The sequence below is a fragment of the Agelaius phoeniceus genome, chromosome 29 (genome assembly GCF_051311805.1).
Source record: "Agelaius phoeniceus isolate bAgePho1 chromosome 29, bAgePho1.hap1, whole genome shotgun sequence".
Lineage (NCBI taxonomy): Eukaryota > Metazoa > Chordata > Aves > Passeriformes > Icteridae > Agelaius > Agelaius phoeniceus.
The window spans coordinates 5,212,523-5,239,419 of NC_135293.1; the positions used below are offsets into that span (position 1 = coordinate 5,212,523).

A 26,897-nucleotide genomic window follows, 5' to 3' on the forward strand; every position below is an offset into this window, starting at 1 on the left:
GCCCCCCGAGGCTGCTGGGTGGGCACTGCCCAGGCTCCCCAGGGAATGGTGCCAAGGCTGCCACAGCTCCAGGAGCTCCCAGGGCTGCTCAGGGTGGGGTTCTTGGGGTGGCTGTGCAGGGACAGGGGCTGGGATCAATGATCCCTGTGGGTCCCTTCCAGCTCAGGATATTCTATGAATGATTCTGTTCCTTCTCAGTACTGCAGCTATGAGCTGTTTCTTGTTGAAAATAACATACAAGGGAGCCTTAAAGAGAGACTTGATTATTATGGGAGGCTGAGCTGCATGATTGATAATCCAGGAGTCCAAGGTTAATATCAGGGATTGCATGCAGCTCGCTGCATTGCTGCAGTAGGGCCAGAATGGGTGGCTGTGCTGTGCAGGGTAACAGTGAGATGCTCACTGGGGTCACCAGAGCATGGACAGTCTGGGGGGAGGAATCCTTCTGCCCCCCAACAGGCACCCCAGGCCCACAGCACCAGCCCCTCTGTGGGCATGGGCAGGAACTGGGGGGTTCCAGCAGCGCTGAGAAGGGCACAGAGCCAAGAGTCCTCCTGCAGCACCTGCCCCGGCTCCTCCCAGGCCATGTGGGGCTGAGCAGCAACCCCTGCCCCAGTGCCCTCCCAAGAGGGGGTGGACACACAACTGGCTTCCCCCACTGACCCCACAACTCTCTAGGAAGAGCAATGGGGATCAGAGAGCAGGAATGGGGGAGGCACAGACACTCTGTGGGGTCGTGGGGGGTCCTACACTGAGTCACAGACAATCTCTGGGGGGCACAGGAATCCCACACCCTCTGGAGGGACGAGGAACAACCCCCAGAACCCAAGAGGCCCCCCAAGGACCTGATAGCCCCCTTAAGGACCCAGAGACCCAAGAACCCCTTCAGGGACCAAGAAACTCCCACTAAGGAGCCCCCCAAAGACCCAAGCACCCCGTTAAGAACTCAGGGAGCCCCTCAGGGACATGGTGAGTCCCTTCCCGGGATCAAGACGCGCTCCTAAGAGCCCCTCAAGGACCAAGAGAATTCCCTCAAGCACCCAAGAACACACACACACACACACACACACACACACACACACACACAGAGCGACCGAAGGAACCCTCTAAGGCCCCAAGAGCTGCCCCCAAGGACTCCAAGGGCCCTCAGAGCCCCAGCAGTGCGGGCCCGGTGCCCTCCCGGGAGGGACACTCAAACACCGGGGCCGACCATGACGTCATGCCCCGGCTGTGACGTCAGCGGGGCCGTTGCCATGGCGCCGCGCGCCGCCGCTTCCTGTGTGTGTTCGAAGTGGCGGGCGGGGCGCGCTCCCGTCGTGCCCCGCGCGGGGGCGGGGGCGGCCGCCATGTTGTGGAGCGGCGGGGCCGGCGGGTGCTGACGGAGGAGGCGGAGCTGGGCCGGGCCGGGCCGGCTGGTGGCACCGGCACCGGGGTAGGTACGGCCGGGGCAGCGCCCGGGGCACCGTGCGGAGCATGGCACGGTGAGGCGGGGGGCCTGCGGCAGGCTTGGGTGCCGCACTTTCCTCCGAGGGCACGGGCCTGTGGGCCGGGCTGGGCCGGGCTGTGCTGTGCGGAGGGGCCGGGCCGGGCCGGGCGGGGCTGTGGGTGCCTTGTCTCCTTTAGTCCCTTTCTCCTTCCCTCTGTTCCTCGGCAGCCGGTGACCGAGCAGCCCCGCTTCTCCCTCCCCGCCCGTTGCGGCGGGGGTGGGCCCAGTCTGTGCCAGTTCCTGCGGGCCCAAGCGGGCTGTGCCCCGTCACGGCGGGGCCGGTGAGCCCCAACGCTCCGGTGTGTTTGGTAACGGGCATCCCGCACCTGCAGCCGGGGCCGGGGCTGTGCAAAGCACCTGGAAGCTCACGGTGTGAGCCCTTCGCTCGGTCCGTGTGCCCTCGACCGCTGGGGAAAGACGTAAAAAACCAGAGCTTGGATTAACTCTGGGTTCTTGATCAAGTTGATAACACAAACGGTAACAGAGATTTCAGTGGGGTGGATTTGCCAAGCAGCAGCAGAAACTTTGGCCAGCAGTCTGTTGTTTACATACAGCTCGGTGGATGTACCCCTGCCCACCCGATGGCTCTGGGGTCTGAGGGAGCTCGTTATCACTGTGTGTTTCGTCAGGGTGTTTGTAACCTGTTGTTGACATTTTGCACGTGGGATTTGTATGCAGGATCAGCCTGAGCTGAAGGTCCTCAGGTGGTGAGAAGGTTCTGCTGGGGCAGGGAGGTTTGTCAGGTCACATTGGCGTCACCTCGGAAGGTGTTGTTGGGCTGTGAGCAACAAAACCTCACTGCAGAGTTCTGGAACCTGAAGGAGCCGACAAAAAAGATGGAGAGACTCTGTACAAGAGCCTGGAGGGACAGGAGAAGAGGGAATGGCTTCCCACTTACAGAAGGCAGGGTTAGATGGAATATTGGGCAGGAATTGTTCCCTGGCAGGGTGGGCAGGCCCTGGCACAGGGTGCCCAGAGCAGCTGGGGCTGCCCCTGCATCCCTGGCAGTGCCCAAGGCCAGGCTGGACAGGGCTTGGAGCAGCCTGGGACAGTGGGAGGAGTCCCTGCCATGGCAGGGATGGAAGGAGATGAGGTTTAAGGTGCCTTCAAGCCCAAACCATTGTGGGGTTCTATAATCTTGTATTAGTCTGATTTTGGTTTTTTTGATTATTATAATTAATACAAAAGCAGAGTTTTCTGGGGCTGTTGACTGAGGCTGTCATGTTTTGTAAATTCTATGGTTTATTATTGAAGTTTGTCCAGGGGCACTATTGTATCTTCAGTACCTTAGGTGTTATGATGAAGCAGAGTTTTGGGTGCCTGACCTTTCAGTGAAGCTCCGAGGACAGGGCTGCTGGTGAATTTTTAATCTTTGCTTATAGTGCACTGACTTCTCCTTTACTGGAAGCCTTACCAGAGTGTGTATCTATAAATCTGCTGCTTTCAGCTGTCTTTACCCACTTGGATGTACAAGATTATTGGACAACTGTCTTCTGTGGATTTTTTTCAAGGGAAACTGAATGTTATTAAAGTCAGTAGCCATATGAAGAATGTGCTTAGACTGAGAATAGAAACTACTAAACATAAGCAAACAAGAATCCCTGAAGGTTCTGTAAGTTGTTATAAAATGCAGGCTCTGTAGCCTTTTTTTGTCCTTTTTTCTGCTTTTTTCATAAGTCAGTCTTTTTTCATAAGTCAGTCCTCTTTGAGTCTGGAGTGACCAACATGTAAAAACTTATTAAAAAACTTCTAAGGACCCTGTGTCCCTAAGATCCAAGTACTTCACTCTGTCCATCCCCACTTCCTTTTTATCAGCCCCCCCCAGGTTCCTGTGCCCAGTGCTGTTTAACTCATGGTTGGATGAAGGGGTTGGTGCCTCCTGAGCTGCTGACACAGAGCAAGAGTAGTGGCCAATCCTCCCCAGAGCTGTGCAGCCCTGCAGAGGGGCCTGGACAGGCTGGAGAGGTGGGCAGGAAGGAACTGTCAGAACTTCAGCAAGGGCAGGGGCAGGATCCTCCATCTGGGGAGGAATAAGCCCAGTCCAGGCTGGGGCTGACCTGCTGGGGAGCAGCTGCAGAGAGCCCTGGGTGTCCTGGTGAACCACAGACTGTGTCCTGGGGCCAAGGGCCATGGAGATCCTGCTGTGCATTGGGAATGGCATTGACAGCAGGCTGAGGGAGCTGATCCTGCCCCTCTGCTTGGCCCTGCTGAGGCAAATCTGGAGTGCTGTGTCCAGTTCTGGCAGGAGGGACGTGGAGCTCCTGTGGTAGGTCCAGTGAATGCTGCGGAGATGCTGAAAGGACTGGAGCATCTCTCTCTTCAGGAAAGGCTCAGTGAGCTGTGTCTGTTCAGCCTTGAGAGGGGACCTCAGCCCTCATCCTCTCTCTGTGTCCACAGGGAGGGCTCAGAGTAGAGAGCAGCCTCTGCTCCATGGGGCCCAGCAATGGGACAAGACGAAGGGGCAGGAACTCATACCCAGGAAGTTCCACCTGAATGTGAGGAAGAACTTCCCTGTGCAGTGACTGGGCATTGGAACAGGCTGCCCAGGGAAGGAGTGCAGTCTCCCTCACTGGAGATATTCCAGAAGTGTCAGGACACAATCCTGTGCTGTGTGTTCAGGGATGACCCTGTTTAAGCAGAGAGGTGGGACCAGATGATCACTGTGTTCCTTCCAACCTGTCCCACCCTGTGATTCCTGTAACACTGGGATATGCAGGGCAGTGGTAGAGTCCCCATCCCTGCAGGGATTTAACAGACATGTGGATCTGGCACCTGGGGCATGGTTAGTGGTGGCCTTGACAGTGCTGGGGGAACAGCTGGACTCTGGTCTTAGAGGGCTTTTCCAACCTAAATGATTCTTAGAATCTACACAGAATAATTAAATAAGTCAGTGTCTTCTAGGTGATTACCAAAGTAGGTGTCATTATATACTGGTTGAAAGCAGAACCTTTCTTTTTCCTGTCTGTCCAGTGACTTGTACAAAACGTGTTTGTGTGGGGAAAACTGTCTCCAGGTGAGGGTGGAAACAGAAGTGCTGTGGCTGTAACTGGCCCTCTGTGGAAGCCAGCAACTACCCAGATCTCAGCTCCTGTATCTAAGGGGAGTTCTGGGGCCCAGGCAGTGTGGAGAGAACTGTGGGGTTTGATCGGGCCCTGCCTTGTTTGGCACTGGTTATGTCCTGGACTGAGATGAAATCTCAAAGCAGAACATTGTAAGATTTGTACATGTCCTTTCCTTGGCAAGAAGTACCTTGGGGAAATCATACCCAGCCCCTTCCCTAGTGCAGGAATGAGCCTGCAGAAGGAATGGAGTCCTGGGCTGTGCTCCCTGAGCACATGGGGACCAGCAGGAGCCTCTTCCATTGGCAAATGGGAGCAGTAGAACTTGCTCAGCACTTGGTGTTTCTCAGGCAAGACCTGCAGGAGCTGAACCTGCTCTTCACCCCAGCCCTTGGAGCATCCTCAGCCAGGTGACAGCCAGCACAGCCCAGGGCTGCAGGTGCTGCTTCACCAGGTGCCTTGGCCATTTACTGCATCTCTGAAACAGGAGTGTTCCTGCTGTTGCCTCTTGTTTGTTTTCCTTTTGTAGCAGATAAAGCTCTTTAAGGAGACTTCCTGTTAATTAGGGGCCTTTTGGCCCACGGGCAAGAGGTGCCATCAAAGTGATCCTGTGTGTTGTGCTTTGTTTCCCAGTGCAAGGCTTCCTGTGCTGCTGAGGGCTTCGCGCTGTATTTTGTATTCCCTGGGAACAAGTGTGTCCCTCTTATTTACAGAGCATCATGGTGAAAAGGTGAAATAATCACCACCTGCAAGCAATAAAATAGAGGCTTAATAGTGGTGATTTTCTGAGAAATCCCCTGCTGAGTGCGTGGTTGTCATGTCTGCTTGGATAAGCTCTGCACTGCCAAGAGACAATGCTACGCTGCAGTGGGATGTGTATTGAATGAAAACGTCATTTATGAAGGTAAAATAACAACCCTATAATTCTCCTGACTTACTAAAAACTGGCTGAGGCAAATTTGGAACCCCTCAGTGAGGGGTCTGGCTGCTGTGTGGCTGCATTGGTGGGGCAGCTGCTGGTTCTGATTGCTGTAGTTGCCATCACTTGTATTTGAGTTTTAGTTGAAAGGTTGAAAATAGCCTGGTCTTTGGAGTACAGACTTGACTATCATCTTCACTTTTTTTTTTTCCTTTAGTTGTGGAGAAAAAAGGGATTTAGAAAGAACATCTGTGCTGAAAGCAATGGTGATACCTAAACATCATCTGTGTGAGAGGTAGCAAGTCATGTTCCTGGTGGGCTTTCTGCAGTGTCCTCTTCGAGGAGCACTTGCATTTTTAAGAGCAACTGTTGTGTATACAAAAATCCTGGTGAAAACCTTTTGGGCTTGTAATGGTGTATTGAGAAGATTTATTGGACACTAGGAAGAAATTGTTCCTTGTGAGGGTGGGGAGGCCCTGGCACAGGGTGCCCAGAGCAGCTGTGGCTGGATCCCTGGGAGTGTCCAAGGTCAGGTTGGCTGGGGCTTGGAGCAACCTGAGGTAGTGGAAGGTGTCCCTGCTCGTGGTAGGGGGGGAAAGAAGATGAGGTTCAAGGTGCCTTCAAGCCCAAACCATTCTGGGATTCTGTGATTAGTGCTGCCAATGTTTATCTTTGCTAAAGGCCCTTCCAAAGACAGAGATTTTGCTGTTTCCTGAAGGTCTTAGAACCCTGAGTTTCTGCTGGCTCGTGATAGTCCAGGCCACAAGCAGAGCTCTGTGTCATGAGCACTGCATCCTTGGCTCCTGCAGGCTTCCTGCAGCCTTGGTCATCAGAGTGCCCTAAATTTTTGTGGTTTGCTAGTCAGAGTTTCTCTGTCATTGTGGTGGGATTGTGCATCACTTTGGGATGGTGGACGTGAAGCTTTACCTGAGCTTCTGAAGTTGTCATGGAGGGCCGTGGGAAGACTTGAAGCTTGTCTGTGAGTGCAGGTGGAGGTACAGAAGGTCAAATGTTTGTCACCTCTGATCTGGATTGCAGGTTGGGCCTGTGCCTGTGAGGAAAGGGGAGTATTTTCTGCCTGTGAGGAAGGAGAGATGTTTTCTGCCATGGGAACTGAAGGGAGGCACAGATCACTGTGCATTTCACTTACATCTCCAGCTTCTGTACTCCTGTTCCAGACTGGGTGGCTGAGTACAGGCAGGACGTGCAGTCAGTGTTTTGGCTCTGCCCTTGAACCACTGTGCCTTCAAATGAAACTAGAGTTCAGTTTGTGTGTATTGCTGGTCACTAAGAGCTGGCACTTTTGGAACAGGGGCACTGTAAGACTGATGGCAGTGAGTGCATAAATGTGTTTCTGAGTGCCCAGGGCACGAGGTGCTCAGCAAGATGCTTTGGAAAGGCAGAAAAATGTGGAATTTTGCAGAACCTTCAGTGAAGAGCAGTCACCTACATCCTATGCTCTGAAGAATACTGCTGTGGTGTGATGGCTCTTGCCATAGTCCAGCATCCTGAATTTTGGTGGAGTATTGCATCTTCAGGAGTGTGAGGACTAATGGTGAAGATCCCATCTGACACCATAACACTGGAGTAATTTTTTTACTTGTCATTAGTGTGATTTCTGTTGTACAAAGCTGTGAATGTGCTTCTCTGATGAGGGCAAGGCGGCAGAAGTTGTAGTTTGTTTTGAAATAAAGCTTTAGCTGCTCCCATTGCATAGGGGTAAATGGCTGATTTTATAAATGCTTCTCACACTATACCGTAGTAAATTTCTGCGTAACAAATTATATCCTTGTAACTTTAAAAAGGTAAATACTGGTAAAACACACAACTTTAACTTTTGGTGCTCTTGCTGATTTGAAAGGAGGCCAATTCCTGCTTGGTTGGTGTAATGTTCCTGTGGGTTAAATGTGGACAAGCTCTGCTTGAGCTTGGCCAAGCACAGAGTATTTTGCTCATTCCCAAAGGCTGTCCTGTGAAGTCTTGGCATGAATGCATTCCTAATAGTCTTGACTATTACACAGCTAAAACCTATGGCCTGGCTTTTTTTGTTGGTGGTATTTTTTAACTCTTTTCCCTTACTGCTTGTTCAAAAGCCTGTAAAGGAATCTATAACTGGTAATAGTCTGCAGCAGTCCAGGTTGAGGAGGAGGAGATGCTTATTGAACCAGCCAAAACCATCAACCCTTTGGGGCCAAGTTAGGTTTTTTGTGTGATGTGGTCAGTACCTGGAGCTGGCATGAGGGCCAGGACACTGCAGCTGCCAGGGATGGAGGAACTGCCACTTCTGCTGCCAGCTGAGGGCTTTGCCTTATTGATTTGCAAGTATTGTGATCGGGTTCAGTCAAATCAAAAGAAGATGAAAATTTTGGATTTGGGGAAGCAGGACGTCCAGATTTGATTTTAAGCCCTGCTGGTCATAACTTGGAGGACTAAGTACTTGTGTAATTTTCTTCTTAGCAAATGATGGGGCTATTCCAGAGATCTTGAAAACATTCAACACCTGAGTAGTGATGTATTTTTACCTTAAAGCCTCTGCCATTTCATACAGGCCCAAAGAGCAGGCAGCATCTCTGGGTGTGGGCAGGCACCTGCTGACTATAAATTTGGGGTCTATTTAGGACTCACTAGTAAGAAAAGCTCCAGGCAACCTTTTTCAGACCTGAAATGCTTCAAAATAAAGCATCAACATAACATTGATGGTATTGAAGTTACCAAGGCATCCTTTACCCCCCCCCCGCCCTTGGCCCTGTGTAAATTAGGAAATATATTCAGCTTTACATCTACATTTACATTTACATCCTGTCTTTGGTATTCCAAGTCTCTCACTTTCATCAGCGCTTCTTGTGTTAAACACTTACCCACCCAAATACCTTCCAGAAGAGAAGGCAGATGAACAATTTCTGGAATAAAAAAGGGTCAGGAATCATCCAGCTCTTGAACTCCTTGAGCAGAGCATGTCTGAATTGACAGAACCAACCTGCATCTCTTACACTTCCTTCAGTGTGTGCTGGAGAATCCAAACAGGTACAGCCTGCCTCAAACCACAGAAATAATTTTGCAAAATTACTGCCCTTGTTTCCCTGCCAGGCCTGGTGTTCTGCATGCTGGCTTATTAAAAACATGCCATACCAACAAAAAACACTTTGTGTTTGAATGCATGAAGGTTGGGTCAATAAAAAGAACAAAAGGCACTTGTTCAGCACTGTAACTCTGCCTGTAAGTATTGTTCTGAAGGTAATGAGCTGTGAGAGAATCCAGCCAATTCAGAGACAGGACAGAAGGTGCATGACAAACATAAAGTCAGAATACAAATTCTTCTCATGAGATCCAAACCCTTCCACCAAATCCCACCTTTCTTCTCCAAGCATAAACTGCATAATTAGTGACAAAATAGTGTCTGAAGAATATGTAACACATGTAGCTCCTCAAGATCTTTTATTTCTTCAACTTAAAGGGAGCTTCAAGCCCACATATCATTGGCTTGCAGAATCATTCAGTCTGGAAAAGCCCTCTAACATCAACTCAAAGCATCCCCCCAGCACTGCCAAGGCCACCACTAAGCCATGTCCCCAAGTGCCACATCCACACAGCTGTTAAGTCCCTGCAGGGATGGGGATTCCACCACTGCCCTGGGCAGCCTGTGCCAGTGTTGGATCATGCTTTCCATGAAGAAATTCCTATTCCTCCTGATGTCCCACCTAAACCTCCCCTAGCACAGCTTGAGGCTGTTTCCTCCTGTCCTGTCCCTTGTTCCCTGGGAGCACAGCCTGGCTCCCACCTGGCTGCACTCTCCTGTCAGGGAGTTGTGGAGAGCAAGAATGTCTCCCCTGAACCTCTTTTTTCTCCAGCCTGAGCTTCCCTGCAGCTGTTCCTGGTGCTCCAGCCCCTTCCCCAGCTCCATTCTTCTCCAGACATGTCCCAGCCCTCTTAGGAGAGGCTCAGAACTGTCGCCAGGATTTGAGTGGGACCTCAGCAGTGCCCAGCACACGGGGATGGTCACTGCCCTGGTCCTGCTGGCCACACTGTGCCTCATACAGGCCATGACCATTGGCTGCCTTGCCCACCTGGGCACACACTAGGTCATGTTGAGCAGCTATCACCAACACCCCCAAGTCCTTCTGGCAACGCCTTTTGTACCTGATTTGGGGGAAATGGACTCACTTCCACTCACTTCCCATGGACAAATTTAGAGACAGCAAGAGCATACCACAAACCAGAGGTGCTGCTTGCTCCCTGGGCTTGTTAGTGGCACAAGTTTTGGGGTAAAAACATGTCACTGTTCAGGTGCTGAACATTCACTGCTGTGTTCTGCCTCTGCGGTCTCTCTGTTGAACAATCTGTGCTGTGTTTCTGAGTGAAAGTTGTAGGTGAAATTTGGGCAGATGGGAACTGGAAAGCTTGATAGTCAAATGTGTTTCAGATGCAGAATTTAAAATGTCTCTTTGCTGTGTAACTGGATCTGGATCTCACGAATACTGTGCTGAGCCATTTTGGGAGAACACTTAAATGTGTGGTGTTCCCTGGCTGATCACGCTCCCCGTGTGGGTTCTGCAGGCTGAGCTCTCTTACTCATGGTGTTAAAACAACAACACCCCAAAAAAAGAAAAGGGGGGAGGGGGCATTTTGTTGAACTGTTTCATTTGAGACACACATTTGGTAGCTTGTGGGTCGGTGAGGGTGGTGGTAAGTAAACTTCAAAACGAGGGAGAGTGTTTGATATGGCATGCACTAATTTTTATTTTCTAAATCTGCTTTATTAATAGCATCACAGACTTTTCTAACTTTTCACTGCAATTATGTCGTCTCTGACTCTGCTTCATTTGGTGGAAGCTGATCTCTGTTAAATTTGGGAGCTTTCTCCAGTTTTGACGCTGAAAGAACATATGGGAGTAATGTGTTAAATTAAAAAAGAGAAAAGCTTGGGGGAGGAGGTGGTAGAGGTAAGCAGGTGTGATCAGAACCAGCTTGGCACTGTCTATTTCAGGGATGCTCCTGTAAAAGTGTTGGCATGCTTAATGTTAAGGAAGAAAAGCATTTTAGCATTTGTAAAAAGTCCCAAGTTTTGGTACTGAAAAATGGCATGGCTCAAAGAACCACAGGATCTCCTGAGCTGGAAGGGACCCTCAGGGATCATTGATCCCAGCCCCTGTGCCTGCCCAGCCACCCCAAGAACCCCACCTTGAGCAGCCCTGGGAGCTCCTGGAGCTGTGGCAGCCTTGGCACCATTCCCTGGGGAGCCTGGGCAGTGCCCAGCAGCCTCGGGGGGCAGAACCTTGCCCTGAGCTCCATGCCAAGGCCTGGCCCAGCTCCAGCCCTTGCTGGGCTCCTGTCCCTGTCCCAGAGCAGAGCTCAGCCCCTGCCCCTGTGCCTGCCCTGGGCAGGAGCTGCAGCCCCCAGGAGCCTCCCCTCAGTCTCCTGGGCTCCAGCTGAATGAGCCAAGTGCCCTCAGCTGCTCCTCAGCCCTTCCCCAGCTCTGTGTCCCTCCTTTGGCCACTCTCCAACAGCTTTGGATCCTTCTGATCTTGTGGTGCCCAAAGTGCCCCCAGCACTGGAGGTGAGGCTGCCCCAGGGCAGAGCAGAGTGGGACAATCCCTCCCTGGGCCTGGTGCCCCCAGCACAGGGTGGCCCTTGGGGCTGCCAGGGCCCAGCAGTGACTCAGATCCAACTTGCCCCTGACCAGGACCCCCAGGGCCCTTCCCACAGCGCTGCTCTCCAGCCTCTCATTCCCAGTCTGTCCCTGCAGCCAGGGCTGCCCCATCCCAGGGCAGGATCCAGCACTTGCCCTGGTAAACACCACACGGCTGGGGATTTCCCAGTCCTCACATTTGTCAGGGTCTCTCTGTGTGGCCTCTCTGCCCTTGAGAATGTCAGCAGTTCCTCCCGGGCAAACCTACTCAGGACCTTCCAGTCCTGCCCCCAAGTCACTTACAAAGACATTTGAGAGAACTGGCCCTAAGGTGGAGCCCTTGGAACCCCAGTGGTCACCACCTTGATGTCCCCCCATTTCCTGTAACTTTCTGAGGTGCAGGGCCATCAGCTCTGTAGTGTGGAGTCCGTGTGCTTTGCCTTGTTTTCAAGCTTATTTCATAGAGTATTGTAAAAGTTCATCACATCTTACTGAACTGCAGCGTGTACTGCTGGACCCCTTGCAGCTTGGTGACTTGCCCTGAGTTTTTAACTGTTAAGCCCTGGGCAGGTCTGTGGCTCCTGGAGGCAGCTTTTTCCCAGGAGGGAGTGGGAGGCAGTGCAGGGCTGTCCCTGAGTGGGGCACTGTGCAGCTGCTCCCTGGGCAGCCTCCTCCCAGCACAGCTTTGTGTGCAGTTGCCTCTGAGATTCTACCACAAGTTTGTATCTTGAGGCGCCTCCATTTGTGTAGCTGGGACTCTGGCCAGGTGCCATAAATGTTTATGCAATAACAGGAATGAAAATCTCTTTATGTTCTGCACAGCCTCCAGATGCCTGTGTGTTGTGGGAATTTGCTTATGTGTTAGCTGTACCTTTGCCTTTGGACATGTTTATCTTGGGTTGAAAGACCAACTTGACCAATCTCCTCTGGTGTTTTTGTGCCCATGTCAGCTGTGGACAAGGCACACAAGGTGTGTGATGGGTAAGGCTGGACCCTGGGGGTGCTGCTCTCTGCCCTTGGGGCTTGGCAGGGGTTGTGACTGTGTATTCTCACACAAGTGTCAGCTCATCTATTTTTTATTGATGCACATGTTAATTTACCAGGCAAATCTCAACTATGAAGCAGCTCTGTCCTAAAATGTATGCTTAAAATATGTGCTTAAATGATGTTAATATTGCTTATAGACTGTATAGCTGTATGAGTGAGCAAGCTTTGTGCCAGCCAGGAGGAGTATTTGGGATAGTGCAGGCATCAGACATGGAATGTTCATTGGACTACTAGATGCCTAGTGTGCCTAGTGTGTTTCTCCAGTGGGTGGTGTTAAAAGTCTGCAGTACTTCTGGCATGGCTAAAAGCATCCTACCTTCAGCACTGCTCCTGTACCCCTTACCTGAGCAGTGGGATCACAGAATCTCACAGTGTTTTGGGTTGGAAATGACTTAAAGCCCATCTCATTCCACCCCCTGCCATGGGCAGGGACACCTTCAGTACACCAGGTTGCTCCAAGCCCAGTGCAACCTGGCCTTGAACACTTTTATGAATAGGGCAGCCACACCTCTCTGTGCAGCTGGTGCCAGTGCCTGGACAGGACAGGCTGCAGGTTTCTGGAATCTTCATGCCCTTGTTCTGAAGGATTGCCAAACTCTGCTGCAGGGCCCGGGGGCAGTCCCTGCTCCAGGTGGGGTGGGGACTGGCTGAGATCCTGTCAGACACAAAATACTGGCTGCCTGCATTCTTCAGTGTCACACAAGTTTGGCACCAATGCTCTGGATAGGAAAAGTAGTCTCAAGTTCAAAGAACAGGCTTAGGAGACTTTGGGGAGGCTGTTTCAGCAGGGAAGAGTGTAACATTTTGTTGTTCTCTCCTGTCTGTTGCAGCACACTAGTTACTGCTTGGACTTCACAAACATAAATTCCTGAGCCGGCTGATCTCTCCAGCCACTTCCACCATGGATCAGGACTATGAGAGACGTCTCCTACGCCAAATCAACATACAGAACGAGAACACAATGCCTTGTGTGAGTACAGATGGGCTCAGGCTCACTGTTATGTTGACTGTCTCACTTGTGACTGTTTTCCTTGAGCTTTTGAAAGACCTGGCACCTCCTCAAAGCAAACCACAGTCTTTTGTTGTGTTGTGAGCAGGTGTGAACTCCTCAGCTGTTCTATGAATACCCAAATAGCTTCACTTAAAGAGAGCTTTTGAATATATAACCTCAGTTCAGGTTGCAAAAAGGGGTGAAGATATTTTTGTGGAGTTCAGTAATACCTTTTTAATACATAATCTCAGCAACTACGCGTGTAACATAAACAATTGAGGCCTAACAAACTAACCAACTCTAAAGCTTGACAAGAGTAAGTTCAGTGTCTTTTTTTCTTTAATTCAGGTAGCAGAGATGAGAAGAACCTTGACACCTTCCAATTCTCCAATGTCTTCTCCTAGTAAGCATGGTGACAGATTCATTCCCTCAAGAGCTGGGGCCAACTGGAGCATCAACTTCCACAGAATAAATGTAAGTTTTGCTCCCTTCTCCTACAGCTCAGCCTTGGAACCGAGGAAGTGGTACTTTTGTTTTGGCTGGCATGGTTGTTCTGCTTACCTTCTGCACCATGCTCTTCTGCAGCCCCAGAAGAGTTCCACTGATGTGTGTCCTCAAACCCTATGCTCCCTGCAGTTGCTATTTCACCATATACCCTGAGGTTTCTGTATGGTGATGGCATGTTTCTCCATTTCAGGAAAATGAAAAATCACCAAGCCAAAACAGAAAAGCAAAGGATGCTACATCAGACACTGGCAAAGGTGAGACCACCCTTCTACTGCTTGGCAGTGCCCAGAGCTCTGACTGCAAACTGCTGGGGAAGTTAAGGCCATGCTGGCATTTTCATTCTTATGCCAAAACTGATGCTGGTGTTTTGGGAAATGCCCACATCATGAGTGAGTACCAGCTCACTGCTTTTGATGGGTGTCTGGATGCAAGAGGCTGTCTCTATGCCTTGGTTTATTGTGTCATGAAATCACTTTCCTGCTGGAGTGGAAGGAGGGGAAACTTGCTACTAACCTTGATTTTAAATGGGGGCCCAGGCTTATTGAGAGACTCTGTGAGAGTACAAGTTGTGGAATCCTGTAGCAGACCCCAGGGAGCTGGTGAGAGCTCCATGGAGGATTGAGACTTAACAGTAGGAGCTGCTGAGTCATGATGAGGCAGCAAAATAAGCTCCTGTCTCCAACCCCTCGCCCCTTAGCCTTATCTCTGTAACCTCATAGGCCATTCTCCCTGACCCTTACTATTGGACAAGTTTGGATCCCCCTATACCCTATAAAAAGGGGCTGGTTTAGCCCATTTGACAGAAGAAGAGCTGTCGCTGGAACCCTTCACAGAGCCCCCAATAAACCTTCGCTGTGGAGCACCAGGACCTCTCCTTCTCCTCTCTCGCATCTGCTTCTGCCTCAGCCAAAGGAGCCCTAGTGAGCAAGCAAAGAGCTGAAATCCTAAGAGAGCTGACAATCACTCAAGAGATGACAATCACTGAGCTCGCTGTGGGTGTCCTGCGGCGCCGGCTGCGAGCTGACTGGGCATTCAGGCACTCTGTCTCCCAGAGGGACTGAGCTATCCAGACTACCTTGCATTGCTCGGTGATAAGGCCAAGATCGAGGCCTTATTATGGAATCCCAGGCTGGTTTGGGCTGGAAGGGACCTCAAAGCCTATCTCCTTCCACCCCCTGCCATGGCAGGGACACATTCCACTGTCCCAGGCATCCAGCCCTGCCCTCTGGCAGTGAGAAACCATTCCCCCTTGTCCTGTCCCTCCAGGCCCTGTCCCAAGTCCCTCTTCAGCTCTCCTGGAGCTCCTTTAGGTACTGGAAGGGGCTCTAAGGTCTCCCTGGAGCCTTCCCTTCTCCAGGTCAGGCACACATGATCCTGATACTCCCTGCTGTTCCTGCTCTGAGCTCTCTGCTCAGTGCCTGTTTGGGTTTACAGATGGCCTTGCCTACTCTGCCTTGCTGAAGAATGAACTCTTGGGAGCAGGGATCGAGAAGGTGCAGGACCCCCAGACAGAGGACAGGAGGCTGCAGCCATCCACCCCAGAGAAGAAATCTCTCTTCACTGTGAGTTGGTTACTTGCATTAGCACCAGTGGAGGTTGTGTGTGGGGCACAAGAACCAGAGCACAGGGCTCTGCCAGGCTGCTCATGCAGTGAGTTGGTGTTGTGGCTTGGCTGAGATAAGCTGTTGAGAACAAATGTGGTGGCCTGCAAAGGGAACCTGAGTGTGTAGCAAGCAGTGTGCTTCCTGTGTTTGTGCTGGCAGGAAAGCTGTGTGAGCCAGGCTTTTTGGACAGTGTGGTGAGTGGCCATATCAGGCTTTTGGACTTGGAGCATTGCTGAGGGGTTTTGTATGGTTTTGGAGCACCTGGGAAAGGAAAAACTGGGTGTTGGAATTAGCTTGGCACCAGTGCATGTTGGGAGTGATGCCCCAGGCCTCGGGCATGCCAGGGTCCTCACGAGGTGTTTCTTTATGCAGTACTCACTCAGCACAAAACGCTCCAGCCCGGATGATGGCAATGAGGTCTCACCCTATTCCCTGTCTCCTGTCAGCAACAAAAGGTAACACTGATCCTCTGCAAACTAAAAGAAGGGAAGAGCTGGGATGGAGGAGACAGAGGGTGCAGTGAGGTTCTCTAGGACTTCTGCCTAAAGCTCTAAAATAAAGGTGAATTGGGTTTGGAAATCTGGAGAGATAGTAAATAAAACAGTCAAGTTCTAAGAATTTCTTCAGGTGCCCAACCTGTCTATGTGCTTGACATGTCTTGGTCAGCTCTCAGTAATCAGTTTACCTTTCTGCTTCATAGCTCCTTTGTAGAAGCAGAACCTAATTCCTTCCAATCTTGCTGTTGAAAAAGGGTTGTGCAGCCTTTTTGTCTGCATTTCTATAGAAACTTCAGAGTGCTCTATAAAGAATGGCTGCACCTGTGCCTCCCATCTGCTATGATGTGCAGATTCCTGTAGTTGTTTTTTTATCTGTTTTTGTAAACAGTCAGAAGCTGCTAAGATCACCTCGAAAACCAACTCGGAAAATCTCCAAGATTCCTTTCAAAGTGCTGGATGCCCCAGAGCTGCAGGATGACTTCTACCTGAACCTGGTGGACTGGTCCTCTCTTAATGTCCTCAGCGTTGGCCTTGGGACTTGTGTTTACCTGTGGAGTGCTTGTACGAGTCAGGTAAATGGTCACGAGTGTCTGAAGATTGAATTACCCATTGATGTAGGGTTTTTCCAGGGTTTTTCCAGCATTCCAGGGCTATGGAATGTGCTGTGTGAGGGTTTCAGCACTTGTCACGCTCTATCCCAAGCACAGCTCTGGTTTGTGGGACAGCCAGTGTGACAAAGCCACGTTCCTTACCCCGTTCTTCTCTCTGAAGGTAACGCGGCTGTGTGACCTCTCTGTGGAAGGCGATTCCGTGACATCCGTGGGCTGGTCAGAGCGGGTCAGTATGACACTGTCAGCAGGGTCAGCTGACACATGGGTCACATAGTCATTGTCATCATAGCTGTAGTTAGCTCCCTGAGCTGGTTATTCTCTGCTAAAAGGGAGGGGATGGAGAGCAGCCTCTTGTATCTTGAGGTTCTCCAGGCGTTGCTAAGAGGAGTGGGAGGGAGAAAGAGCCAGTTTGCTTCTTCAGCTCCTGACAATAAAATGTTACAATAAATATATTCCAGACAGGCTGCTTGGGCCTCTCAGTAGGGAAAAACATGTCAAATGGAAGAACTCTGGATGCTTTCCACCTCGTGGGATTTATGTCAAGTCTTCTCAACTTTCAGTTTTCTGACTGTACTTCCTGGCTGTGCTGATCCTGGCTCTCTGTTTGTGCAGGGAAACTTGGTGGCCGTTGGCACTCACAAGGGCTTTGTACAGATCTGGGATGCAGCTGCAGGAAAGAAGCTCTCCATGCTGGAGGGACACACAGCCAGAGTTGGTAAGGAGTGGGGATGCAGAGGGCTCTGAGGGGTCACTTCTTCCTGATGGAACTTTGTTAGCCAGGGATCTGCTGGAAATAGAGAACTCAGAGTACCAGCGTTAATATTTATCCCCTGCTGTCCTCTTGAGCAGGTTCAAAATATTATCATCTCATAACTCTGGTGTTCTGATCTCAGTGTAATGGTGGTTGGGTGTTGCAGCAGGTGTTTCCTCCTTGCTTGAGGCTTTTTGGGTTTGGTTACAACATCTCTTCACTGCTGCTGGCTTCCACTTTCCAGATCTGCTGGCAGCTTCACACTGAGATTTCCAGTTCCCTTTTTTGGAGGGCTGTTTTTTTCTACTCAGAGATGTTGTGAATCTAAGCTCTGGGGCGAGATTTGGGAAATCCATGCACATTCCAAAATGTTTCTGTGCTTTACTGCACTATGATGTGAGGTTGGTAATACCTGCAGTCAGTCTGTTCAGGGAACCTCTATTTGTGCCCTGATCCTAGGACTCCAGAGAGTGGATGTAAGGGAGGTCTGTAAGGAGTGGTTTGAGGTTTGTTAGCATTTTTTGTTTTTAAACCCTGGCAGCTCTGATGGCTGCATTTTCCTTACCAACTGCTGCAGGACTGGAAAGGTTGGACTTGATAATGTGGCCAGCAGGACCAGGGCAGTGACCATCCCTCTGTGCTGAGCACTGCTGAGGTCCCCCCTCAAATCCTGGACTCAGTTTTAGATCTCTCACAACAAGAAAGACATTGAGGGGCTGGAACATGTCCATAGAAGGGAACAGAGTTGGGGAAGAGACTGAAGCACCAAAAGCAACTGAGGGAGCTGGAGGGGCTCAACATGGAGAAAAGGAGGCTCAGGGGGACCTTCTGGCTCTGCACAACTCCCTGACAGGAGGGTGGAGCCCGGTGGGGGTTGGGCTGTGCTCCCAGGGATGAGAGGGTGTGCCCTCAAGCTGTGCTAGAGGAGGTTAAGATTAGATACTGGGAAAATTTCTTCACGGAAAGGGTTACAAATCATGGGATCTGGCTGCCTCAGACAGTGCTGGAGTCATCATGCCTGAAAAGTGTTTAAAGGTCATGGGGATGTGACACTCAAGGACATGGTTTGGTGGTGAACGTGGCGGTGGTGTGTCACAGACATCTTTTAAGGAAAATCCTTCTCAGGATTTTTCCTCCTGAGAAGCTGGGAGGACTCAGGAACAAAATGTAAACAATGGTTATCTGTTGCTGTGGAATGCAACAGGTGGATCTGTGATTGGCCCATGTTGGATGTTTGTAATTGATGGCCAATCACAGCCCAGCTGGCTCAGACAGAGAGCTGAGCCACAAACCTTTGTTTTCATTCTTTGCTATTCTATTCTTAGCTAGCCTTCTGATGAAATCCTTTCTTCTATTCTTTTAGTATAGTTTTAATGTAATATATATCATAAAATAATAAATCAAGCCTTCTGAAACATGGAGTCAGATCCTTGCCTCTTCCCTCATCCAAGAGCCCCTGTGAACACCATCACAGTGGTGCTGAGTTGAGGGTTGGACTTGGTGACCTCAGAGGTGTTCTGCAGCCTCAGTGGCTCCTAGAGCAGCCTCTGGAGCTCTGTCTCTGCTGCAGGTGCCCTGGCGTGGAACGCGGACCAGCTGTCGTCCGGGAGCCGGGACAGGATGATCCTGCAGCGCGACATCCGCACCCCGCCCCTGCAGTCGGAGCGCCGGCTCCAGGGACACAGGCAGGAGGTCTGTGGGCTCAAATGGTCCACGGACCACCAGCTCCTGGCCTCTGGAGGGAACGATAATAAGGTACATTCCTTCCAGGGGGTCATGGGAAATGTCACACCCCTTTCTTTCTAGGGCGAGGGGAAATGTTGTCAGGTTGGACGTTATTATATCACTGGAGGTGTTCAAGGCCAGGCTGGACAGGATGTGCAGCAACCTGGTCTAGTGGAAGGTGTTCCTGCCCATTGTAGGGGATGGAACTAGATGGGCTTTGAGGTCCCCTCCAACCCAAAGTATTGTATGATTCTATGATTAGGGAAAAATTTCTTCACTGAAAGAGTGGTTAAGCATTGGAACAGGCTGCCCAGGGCAGTGGGGGAGTTGCTATTCCTGGAAGTGTTCAAAAAACAAGTGGATATGCAATATGGTTTACTGGGCACGTTGGGATTAGGTCAAAGGTTGGACTCGATCTTAAATGTCCTTTCCAACCTTAATGGTTCGGTGATTCTTTAAGGATGTTTGGCCTCTCTGAAAAGGACTTTTGTTTTGGTTGTTGGACCATGACCAAATATAAATCATGCTAAGCTTCTACTCAGTCTTCTCTTCCTAATAAAATGAAAAAGGCAAATTTAATTTTGCTTCTGTATTTGGCTAATTAAATCTCTAGCTTGGCTCAGGGGGTTGAGTTCAACAAAGCCACTGCTAAGTTGCCCTTCTTGGCTTTGTTTGGGTAGTGTATGGTCACGTTTGTTGCAGTAATGTTTGTATGAAGCAGGAACCTGAGGTAGAGCTCTGTGAGTTCTCATACCTGTAGTGCAGGCTTGCAGCTCACTGAGCACCATATGGGAGAAGCATCTGTCACAAAAAAGCAGGTTCCAAGCCCTTTGGAGCGGGCTGCTAGGTAGGAATGTGCCCAGTGCCTGTGTGACAGCATGGTTGGACTGAGTTCCTCCTGCTCAGAATAACTCCTAATGAGCTGAGCAGATTCCTGGATGTGTTCTGGAATGATACAGCCAGAAAGACAACAGCAGGGTCTGAGGCCCCCTTCAGTGATGCTGTTTCTTTAGATTTATTCCCTTATCTTAGGGCCTGTTCCTGCCACATGGCTTGGGGTTAGGACAGCTCCTCAGCTGAGTGTGGTGTCAGGGTGGTTGTGACTGCCCCATCCCTGGAAGTGTTCAAGGCCAGGTCGGATGGGGCTAAGAGCAACCTGGTCTGCTAAAGGGTGTCTCTGCCCTTGGCAGGGATTTGAACTGAATGAGCTTGAACCAACCCAAGCCATTCCATGATTCTGTGAAGTGCAGAGTGGAGCTGTGCATGTCTGAGCAGAGCTATGGGAAATCAGCTTGTTGCCCAGCTACCTTCATCAGTCCCATTGTGCCTCATGGGTGTAATGGACACATGGCTGAGGCACAGGTTTGATCATGTCTCTTCTCTCTGCCAGCTCCTTGTCTGGAATCACTCCAGCCTGAGTCCCGTCCAGCAATACACAGAGCACCTGGCAGCAGTCAAAGCCATCGCCTGGTCCCCACACCAGCACGGGCTGCTGGCCTCGGGCGGGGGCACAGCCGACCGCTGCATCCGCTTCTGGAACACGCTGACAGGGCAGCCCCTGCAGTGCATCGACACCGGCTCCCAGGTGTGCAACCTGGCCTGGTCCAAACACGCCAACGAGCTGGTGAGTCCTTCCTGTGCTGGGGAGCGTGGGGAGCATGAGCCAGGTGTGCCCGGGTGGGCAAGGAGGCCAAGGGCATCCCAGCTTGTACCAGCAAGGGTGTGGCCAGCAGGACCAGGGCAGTGACTGCCCCCCTGTTCTGGGCACTGCTGAGGCACCTCAGGTGCTGGGGTCCCTCACAACAAGAAAGACAGTGAGGGGCTGGAGCATGTCTGCAGAAGGGAACAGAGCTGGGGAAGGGGCTGGAGTACAAATCTATTGAGGAGCAGCTGAGGGGCTCCAGCCTGGAAAGAAAGAGGCTCAGGGGGCACCTTCTCTTCCTCTGACAGGAGGGTGGAGCCAGGTGGAATTCAGGCTCTTCTTCCAGGTAACAAGTGACAGCACAAGAAGAAATGGCCTCAAGTTGCACCAGGAGAGGTTTAGATTGAATATTGGGAAAATTTCTTCCTGATGGTCAGGCCTGGAATGGGCTGCCCAGAGCAGTGGTGTAGTCTGTAGACTGTTGGACTTGATGATCTTGGAGGTCTTTTCCAGCCTTAACAATTGCATGATTCTATGATTCATGTTCCCCTCTCCCCTTTCAGGTTAGCACCCACGGATACTCCCAGAACCAGATCCTCGTCTGGAAATACCCCTCGCTAACTCAAGTAGCAAAGCTCACAGGGCACTCTTATCGAGTCCTGTACCTGGTGAGTGATGGCCGTGGCTCTGGCTGCTCACCTGGCTACTGTAGGTGTGCCCAGCTGGCACCCAAAGCAGCAGTGCCAGTGGCACCATAAGTTGCCTGGGCGGGAATGTGAACGCTCCCCATGAGCACTGCAAAACTCTGACACATTTCCGTGCCTGCAAGGGACACTTGGATTTGCTGCTATGGAAATGTGAGGCTTTGTTAATGATAGTAAAGCCTGCCAAACTCTCCTGAGGAAACATCTGAGTTTTCTTCTAAGAAAATGCTTTTGAGCCTAGAGAAGAGAAGGCTCCAGGGAGACCTTCCAGTGCCTCAGAGGCTCCAGGAGACCTGTAGAGGAACTTTGGAAAAGGATCTGGAATAGCAGGACAAGGGGGGAATGGCTGCAGACTCCCACAGGGCAGGGTTAGATGGGATATTGGGAAGAAATTCTTCCTGTGACGGTGGGCAGGCCCTGGCACAGGGTGCCCAGAGCAGCTGGGGCTGCCCCTGGATCCCTGGTAGTGTCCAAGGCCAGGATGGACTGGGCTTGGAGCAACCTGGGATAGTGGAAGGGAGAAGAATGAGATGTGCTTTAAGGTCCCCTCCAACCCAAAGCATTCTGGGATTCTGTGATTTTATGAAACACAAGCTTCTCTCCTTGCTCCCAGAAGACTTTCACACCTCTTCACTGATGACTGCTGCCCAGGGAATTCAACATTTGTTGCGGGTAATCCTGATCCATCTCATATCTGCTGTTACTGTTACATGGGGGTGTCAGCAGTTCATGATGGAGCTGACAGATGCTGATAATGTTTTGGGAGGTAGATCCCAATGTAAGCAACCAATACAGCCAGAAAATCCAGTCATATCATCTTCCTGCCTTCAGGCAGATTGATAATCCTGGGAGGAACAGCCTCAGTTACACATGGCTTGGGTTTCTTAACACAAGTATTCTTTCCACAACACTCCCCCCATGTGTTCCACAGCTGCACCATAAGGTGCCAGGGCCCAAATTGCACCTGAGGCTTCATGAGGCACCTGAAAGTGGAGGTAGCTGGCTTCTCACCACGAGTAGGAAGGACAGTTAAATCTCCCCTGCATTCCAACTAAGTCTTGTTTTCAGCCTCAAAAATGTGACAGGTGCTAAAGGTTGTTATCTTGTCCTTAGGCAATGTCCCCTGATGGGGAGGCCATTGTCACAGGAGCTGGAGACGAAACCTTACGCTTCTGGAACGTCTTCAGTAAAACTCGCTCGACAAAGGTAAGGCCAGGCATGGGGGCTGCTGCCTGGGGCAGCTCAGGCCACACTGGCTCTGCTCTGCTGCCTCCTCCTTGATCCCTTCCTGCAGATCAAGGGCTGGGGCAGTGAAGGATTCAACTTTGCTGAGATTTAAGTAAAAGGTTGCCCTTTGTGCCCAAGGCTGGTGTGACACAACATCCCTCTCTAGGCTGCTGAGCAGAGCAGAGCAGCTGAGCCCTTGGGTGACAGCAGGCTGGGAGAGCTGGGGGTGTCCAGCTGAAGAAGAGAAGGTTCCAGGGAGACCTTACAGCTCCTTTTAGTGCCTAAAGGGGCTCCAGGAGAGCTGGAGAGGGACTTTGCACCAAGGCCTGGAGGGACAGGACAAGGGGAAATGGCTTCCCAGTGCCAGAGGACAGGGTTAGATGGGATATTGGGAAGGAATTGTTACCTGTGAGGGTGGAGAGGCCCCTGCACAAGTTTCCTAGAGCAGCTGTGGCTGCCCCTGGATCCCTGGAAGATCCAAGGCGAGGTTGGATAGGACTTGGAGCAGCCCATGGCAGAGGGTGGAAGGAGATGAATTTTAAGGCCGCTTGAGGCCCAAACCATTCTGTGATTCCATGATTATCCCCTGCCTCTTTACAAAACTGCTTAAAATGGGGGTTTGGATGAAAATGGGATCATGGATTCTGCCAGTGACAACTTGGCATCACCAAAAGCAGATTGTGTCTGATGCTCTGAGAACTTTCTTGGATCCCTGGCAGAGGGATTTGGAGGAGGGGACTGCAACGAGCTGGCATTGATCCCGGGGGTCTCCCAGTTCTTCCCATCTCTGGGGTACACCTGCCTGCAGAGCTCTGGGAATGGCACTCTGGCCAGCTGCACACATGTTACCATTTGGAAGAAACCCATGGGAATATTTATGGTGTTGGACTTTGATTTGTGAGCTGGAATCGTGCCCTGAGCTAGAGATACCAGGTTAAAAACAAACCAACCCAGAAGCATGTGGAGTAACAGCTATTTACCCCCTGCTTTGTGTTCCCTTGTCAGGAGTCTGTATCTGTGCTCAACCTCTTCACCAGGATACGATAAACCCCCTCCCTGTGCCCCGGGAACCTACAGCCTGACATTCCAGGATCAGACCACTCCCTCGGCGTGCATGGACCTCCGGAGCCCAGCCAAGGGGAGGGAGAGCTGTGGGACTGCAGGAGGACCCAGCTCATTAAATATGTGCTTGTGACCCACAGGGCTGGGCAGTATTTGGGATGGGGTGGGGAGGGGAGGGAACTGCCAAAGGTTATTGGATTCATCCTTCATAAAGGGAAACGGGTACAAGAGCAATGTTAACCCTGCATCCTCCGCCCGTCGGGATGGTGCTGGGGAGGACTCGTGTGACATGGACCATTGAGACTGGACCGAGGCCATCCCACTGCCATGGTGTGCCTCCTGCGAGAGAGGAGCATATCCTTGCTGCTGTGGGAAGGGGTTTGACGTGCTGCCCTGTGTCCCAGAGTGCCATCTCTGGAGGCAGGAGCTAGCCAGGCTGCTCCGGTACAGCTGGTGCGAGGGGCACAGCTCCAGGCTGGGCATCTAAGGGCTTTGTTCATAGCCTGGTATCCCCATTCCAGGAAGAAACTGGAGAACTGCCTATTTTCCTTTTTTTTCTTTATTTTTCCCCCCAGACAGGTACTGTAGTACTTGACATGATCATTCCATAAGACAGCTTGATTTTTTGGGCATGCTTGACAGCTGCCTCCGAACAAATACACTTTGTGGCTCTAGACTTTGGAGGAGACTTGAAAAAACTTCACCTCTAAGGGAGCAGATTCGTGAAGTTCTGCAGTTGCTGTTTCATCTTCTGGGCTGATCCTGGGAGTTACCAGAGAGCAGAAGCAAGGACTTTATAAAAAAAGAAACCCACCCAACCACCTGTGCATGTGGAGCTTCCTTTGGTGCTGCTGTGTGGGTGCCTTGCTCTGGAGTCTCCATGAGGCCAAAAGCAGTTGAGATGTGTTTGAGAAAAAAAATAAATCCTAAAGATCTGATTTTTGGGGTGAGCAGGGCCTCTTCTGGCTGGAAGAGGGGTTCTCCTGAAGCAGGGCTGCAGCGTTGCTTTTTTGTTATCTCCAAGTCCCACACAGGGCCCTGCTGTTGAGTTTTGGTGTGTGGTTTGGGGTTTTTAGGTTGTGTGGGACGAGAGTTCTGGCTGGTGTTGGAGCCCATGGGGTGTATCACAAATGCTCTGTGTGTGTGTGTGTGTGTGTGTGTGTGTGTGTGGTGCTTTTAATTTAAGAGAAGCTGTCAGGCTGCACAGCCTGTTCCATCTGACCTGTGCCTGTGCCTGCCTTGCCCAGCCCCTGCCTGCCTCCTTGCCCTCTCTGAGTGTTGCTTCCTGTTCCCATGTGGAATTCTCTGGCTGTGTATATAGACTTGTCTTCTCCCTGTAGATTGCATAGGTAATGCTTTCCCTTTCTTTTTTTTTTTTTCCTTTGTTGTTTTGTCTGCTCTCCCTTCTTTCCCTAAAACCAGGTGGTAGGAATATGATTGCCTGTCCCCAGTCCCACCAGTATCCTTAGGGTGAGCCCAGGTGTGAGAAGGCCAGTGCAGCCTGGACCACGTGTGCCACCATGCCCATGCCTGATCAGGCTGCTGGTGCTGTGCCTGTGTCACACACACTGGCAGTCACTGGTGAGGAGCTGGTGCTGGGATCAGGCTGCTGGTGCTGTGCCTGTGTCACACACACTGGCAGTCACTGGTGAGGAGCTGGTGCTGGGATCAGGCTGCTGGTGCTGTGCCTGTGTCACACACACTGGCAGTCACTGGTGAGGAGCTGGTGCTGGGAGCCCCCTGCCAGCTCCGAGTCTCCCAGGCCCACAGGCCACTTTGTCATCTCACAGTCTCACTTGCCACCAAAATGAAATTACCATGGAGTTTCTGAAACACTGTTTAAGTGCAACTGCTTTCGTGTAGCTCTGGCCATGGGATGTGAGGCGTGGTTTGAAGTCACCCCCAGGCCTGTCTTGTGTTGTTTGTTCCACTTGTGGGCTCTGTTCCACATCACTGTGGGTTGGGAGCACCCCAAAGCACCCAGGAGGTGTTAAATTGAGTTGGATCATTCAGTTGAGGAATGGGTTTGAAGTAAAGGGCCATCTGCAGGAAGAGATGGTCTGTTGTGGGTGTCATCACCTGGGGAAAGGGCCATTCAGGGGGGCTGGGGAGCCTGGTGGCTGTGCTGTGGATTTTCCTGTTGTGGATTGCCTCCTACTAAATAGCACTGTGCAGACCCCCAGGACACACTGCTTTCTCCTCTGGCAGGGTGGAGGTGCTTGGGCTGGGGGCGCACAGGAGGGCTCAGCCCATTCTGGAGTAGGAGGGAGCAGGGCACCCAGCTGGGGTGTATGGTGAGTGTGGTGATGTTTGGGTTCCCCAGCGCCCTGGGACTCCACAGGAGTGGAATTGCCTCTCCCCCTGTGATGGGGGAACTTCCTCAAGGAGTCCCAGAAGATGCTGGGGGGAGTGGCAGTGCTGTGGGGTGGGCAGTGCCAGGGGGGAACTGCAGGCACTGCCCAGTGCTCCCAGCTGCACAGCAGGGGTAGCTCCTCATTGCTCTGTCCCCCACCATTGTCCCTTCTTGCCAAGGACTTTCCCAAACTGCATCTTGTGTCTCCATCTCGCTTTTCTATCTGCCTTGGGAGAAGGTTGGCTCGTGTACTGCACTTGGCAGGGGGGCTGGTGCTTGCCAGGCCAGGGTTAGTGGTTGCCAGGCCAGGGCTGTTGTGTGGCCACACGTGTTGGTGACAGAGCATGGCAGGAACAGGCTGCTCACCCTGACCTCACTGTCAGCCCGGTACCGCCACCTTCTCTGCCTTGCTGCCAGGCAGGGGCTCCCAGTTGTATCCGTGTGCAGGTGGGTTTGTGCAAGTGTCTCAGGGTGTTACTGTCACTGTCACCTGCTGCTCAAGAGAGAAAAGGGCAGAGCCGAGGTGATGTGTCAGTGTGTGTGACCCGTGGGCACTGGCTCGGGCACAGGGTCCTCCCAGAGCTGGGTGACAGCATCGTTGTATCCCAGGTGTCATGTGATGGAAAACAAACATGGAGCACGCTGTAACTTTTTCATGTAAAGCAATTGAACTGTCATTAAACAGGTTATGAATTTACTGGGATTGGTCTCCATGGCTCCACTTTGCTTCTCCACAGCGAAGGCTGCAGTAAGTCCCCAGGGTCCCCACCCCACCTCTGCAGGTACCAGCTTTCTTGGCACAGATCTCACCTGTTTATTGCTCCCAGCTTCCTGCTCCTGTTTGCTTTCCTGCTGCTGGGAAAGGGCACAGCCACCCTCCCTGCCCTGCCCTGTGCCCCAGGCATGGCAGGAAGGAGGAAAAGGGGTCCCTGGCCTGGCACAGCCCCTCCTTGGTGTGGGGTAGTTGCCAGGCTATAGCTGCAATGAGGCTGGGGGTGCAGAGCCCCTCAGTCCTGCTGTCCCCACGCAGGTGGGACCCTCATGGGGGGGGAGGGGACCTCTCCAGTGGGGTACAGCCCTGTGCCC

General features: G+C 51.6%; 1 protein-coding gene across 3 annotated transcripts; it reads left to right on the forward strand.

Moving 5' to 3' along the window:
- Window positions 1-1,272: 1,272 nt before the first annotated feature.
- Window positions 1,273-26,508, forward strand: FZR1 (fizzy and cell division cycle 20 related 1). 3 transcript variants are annotated; one of them, XR_013185522.1, is made up of 15 exons: window positions 1,273-1,432; window positions 12,968-13,107; window positions 13,477-13,602; window positions 13,826-13,889; window positions 15,070-15,197; window positions 15,612-15,694; window positions 16,125-16,308; window positions 16,508-16,573; window positions 16,960-17,062; window positions 18,669-18,853; window positions 20,214-20,447; window positions 21,029-21,133; window positions 22,283-22,375; window positions 23,402-24,996; window positions 25,131-26,508. XR_013185522.1 is itself a non-coding variant. In XM_054649981.2 (14 exons), exons 2-14 carry the CDS (start codon window positions 13,039-13,041, stop codon window positions 23,441-23,443), a joined length of 1,482 nt encoding a protein of 493 aa, XP_054505956.1. In that variant the 5' UTR covers window positions 1,273-1,432; window positions 12,968-13,038; the 3' UTR covers window positions 23,444-26,508. The 3 variants fall into 3 exon arrangements, 2 of the variants coding, with proteins under 2 accessions (XP_054505956.1, XP_054505957.1); XM_054649981.2 differs by having other exon boundaries at window positions 23,402-26,508; XM_054649982.2 differs by having other exon boundaries at window positions 1,313-1,436; window positions 23,402-26,508.
- The last annotated feature ends 389 nt before the right edge of the window (window positions 26,509-26,897 follow it).

Coding starts and splice junctions, on each gene's coding strand:
- FZR1 (XM_054649981.2), top strand. CDS start 13,039: ATGGATCAGGACTATGAGAGACGTCTCCTACGCCAAATCAACATACAG. Junction 15,198..15,611: donor AGAAGAAATCTCTCTTCACT/GTGAGTTGGTTA, acceptor TTCTTTATGCAG/TACTCACTCAGCACAAAACG. Junction 15,695..16,124: donor TCTCCTGTCAGCAACAAAAG/GTAACACTGATC, acceptor TTTTGTAAACAG/TCAGAAGCTGCTAAGATCAC.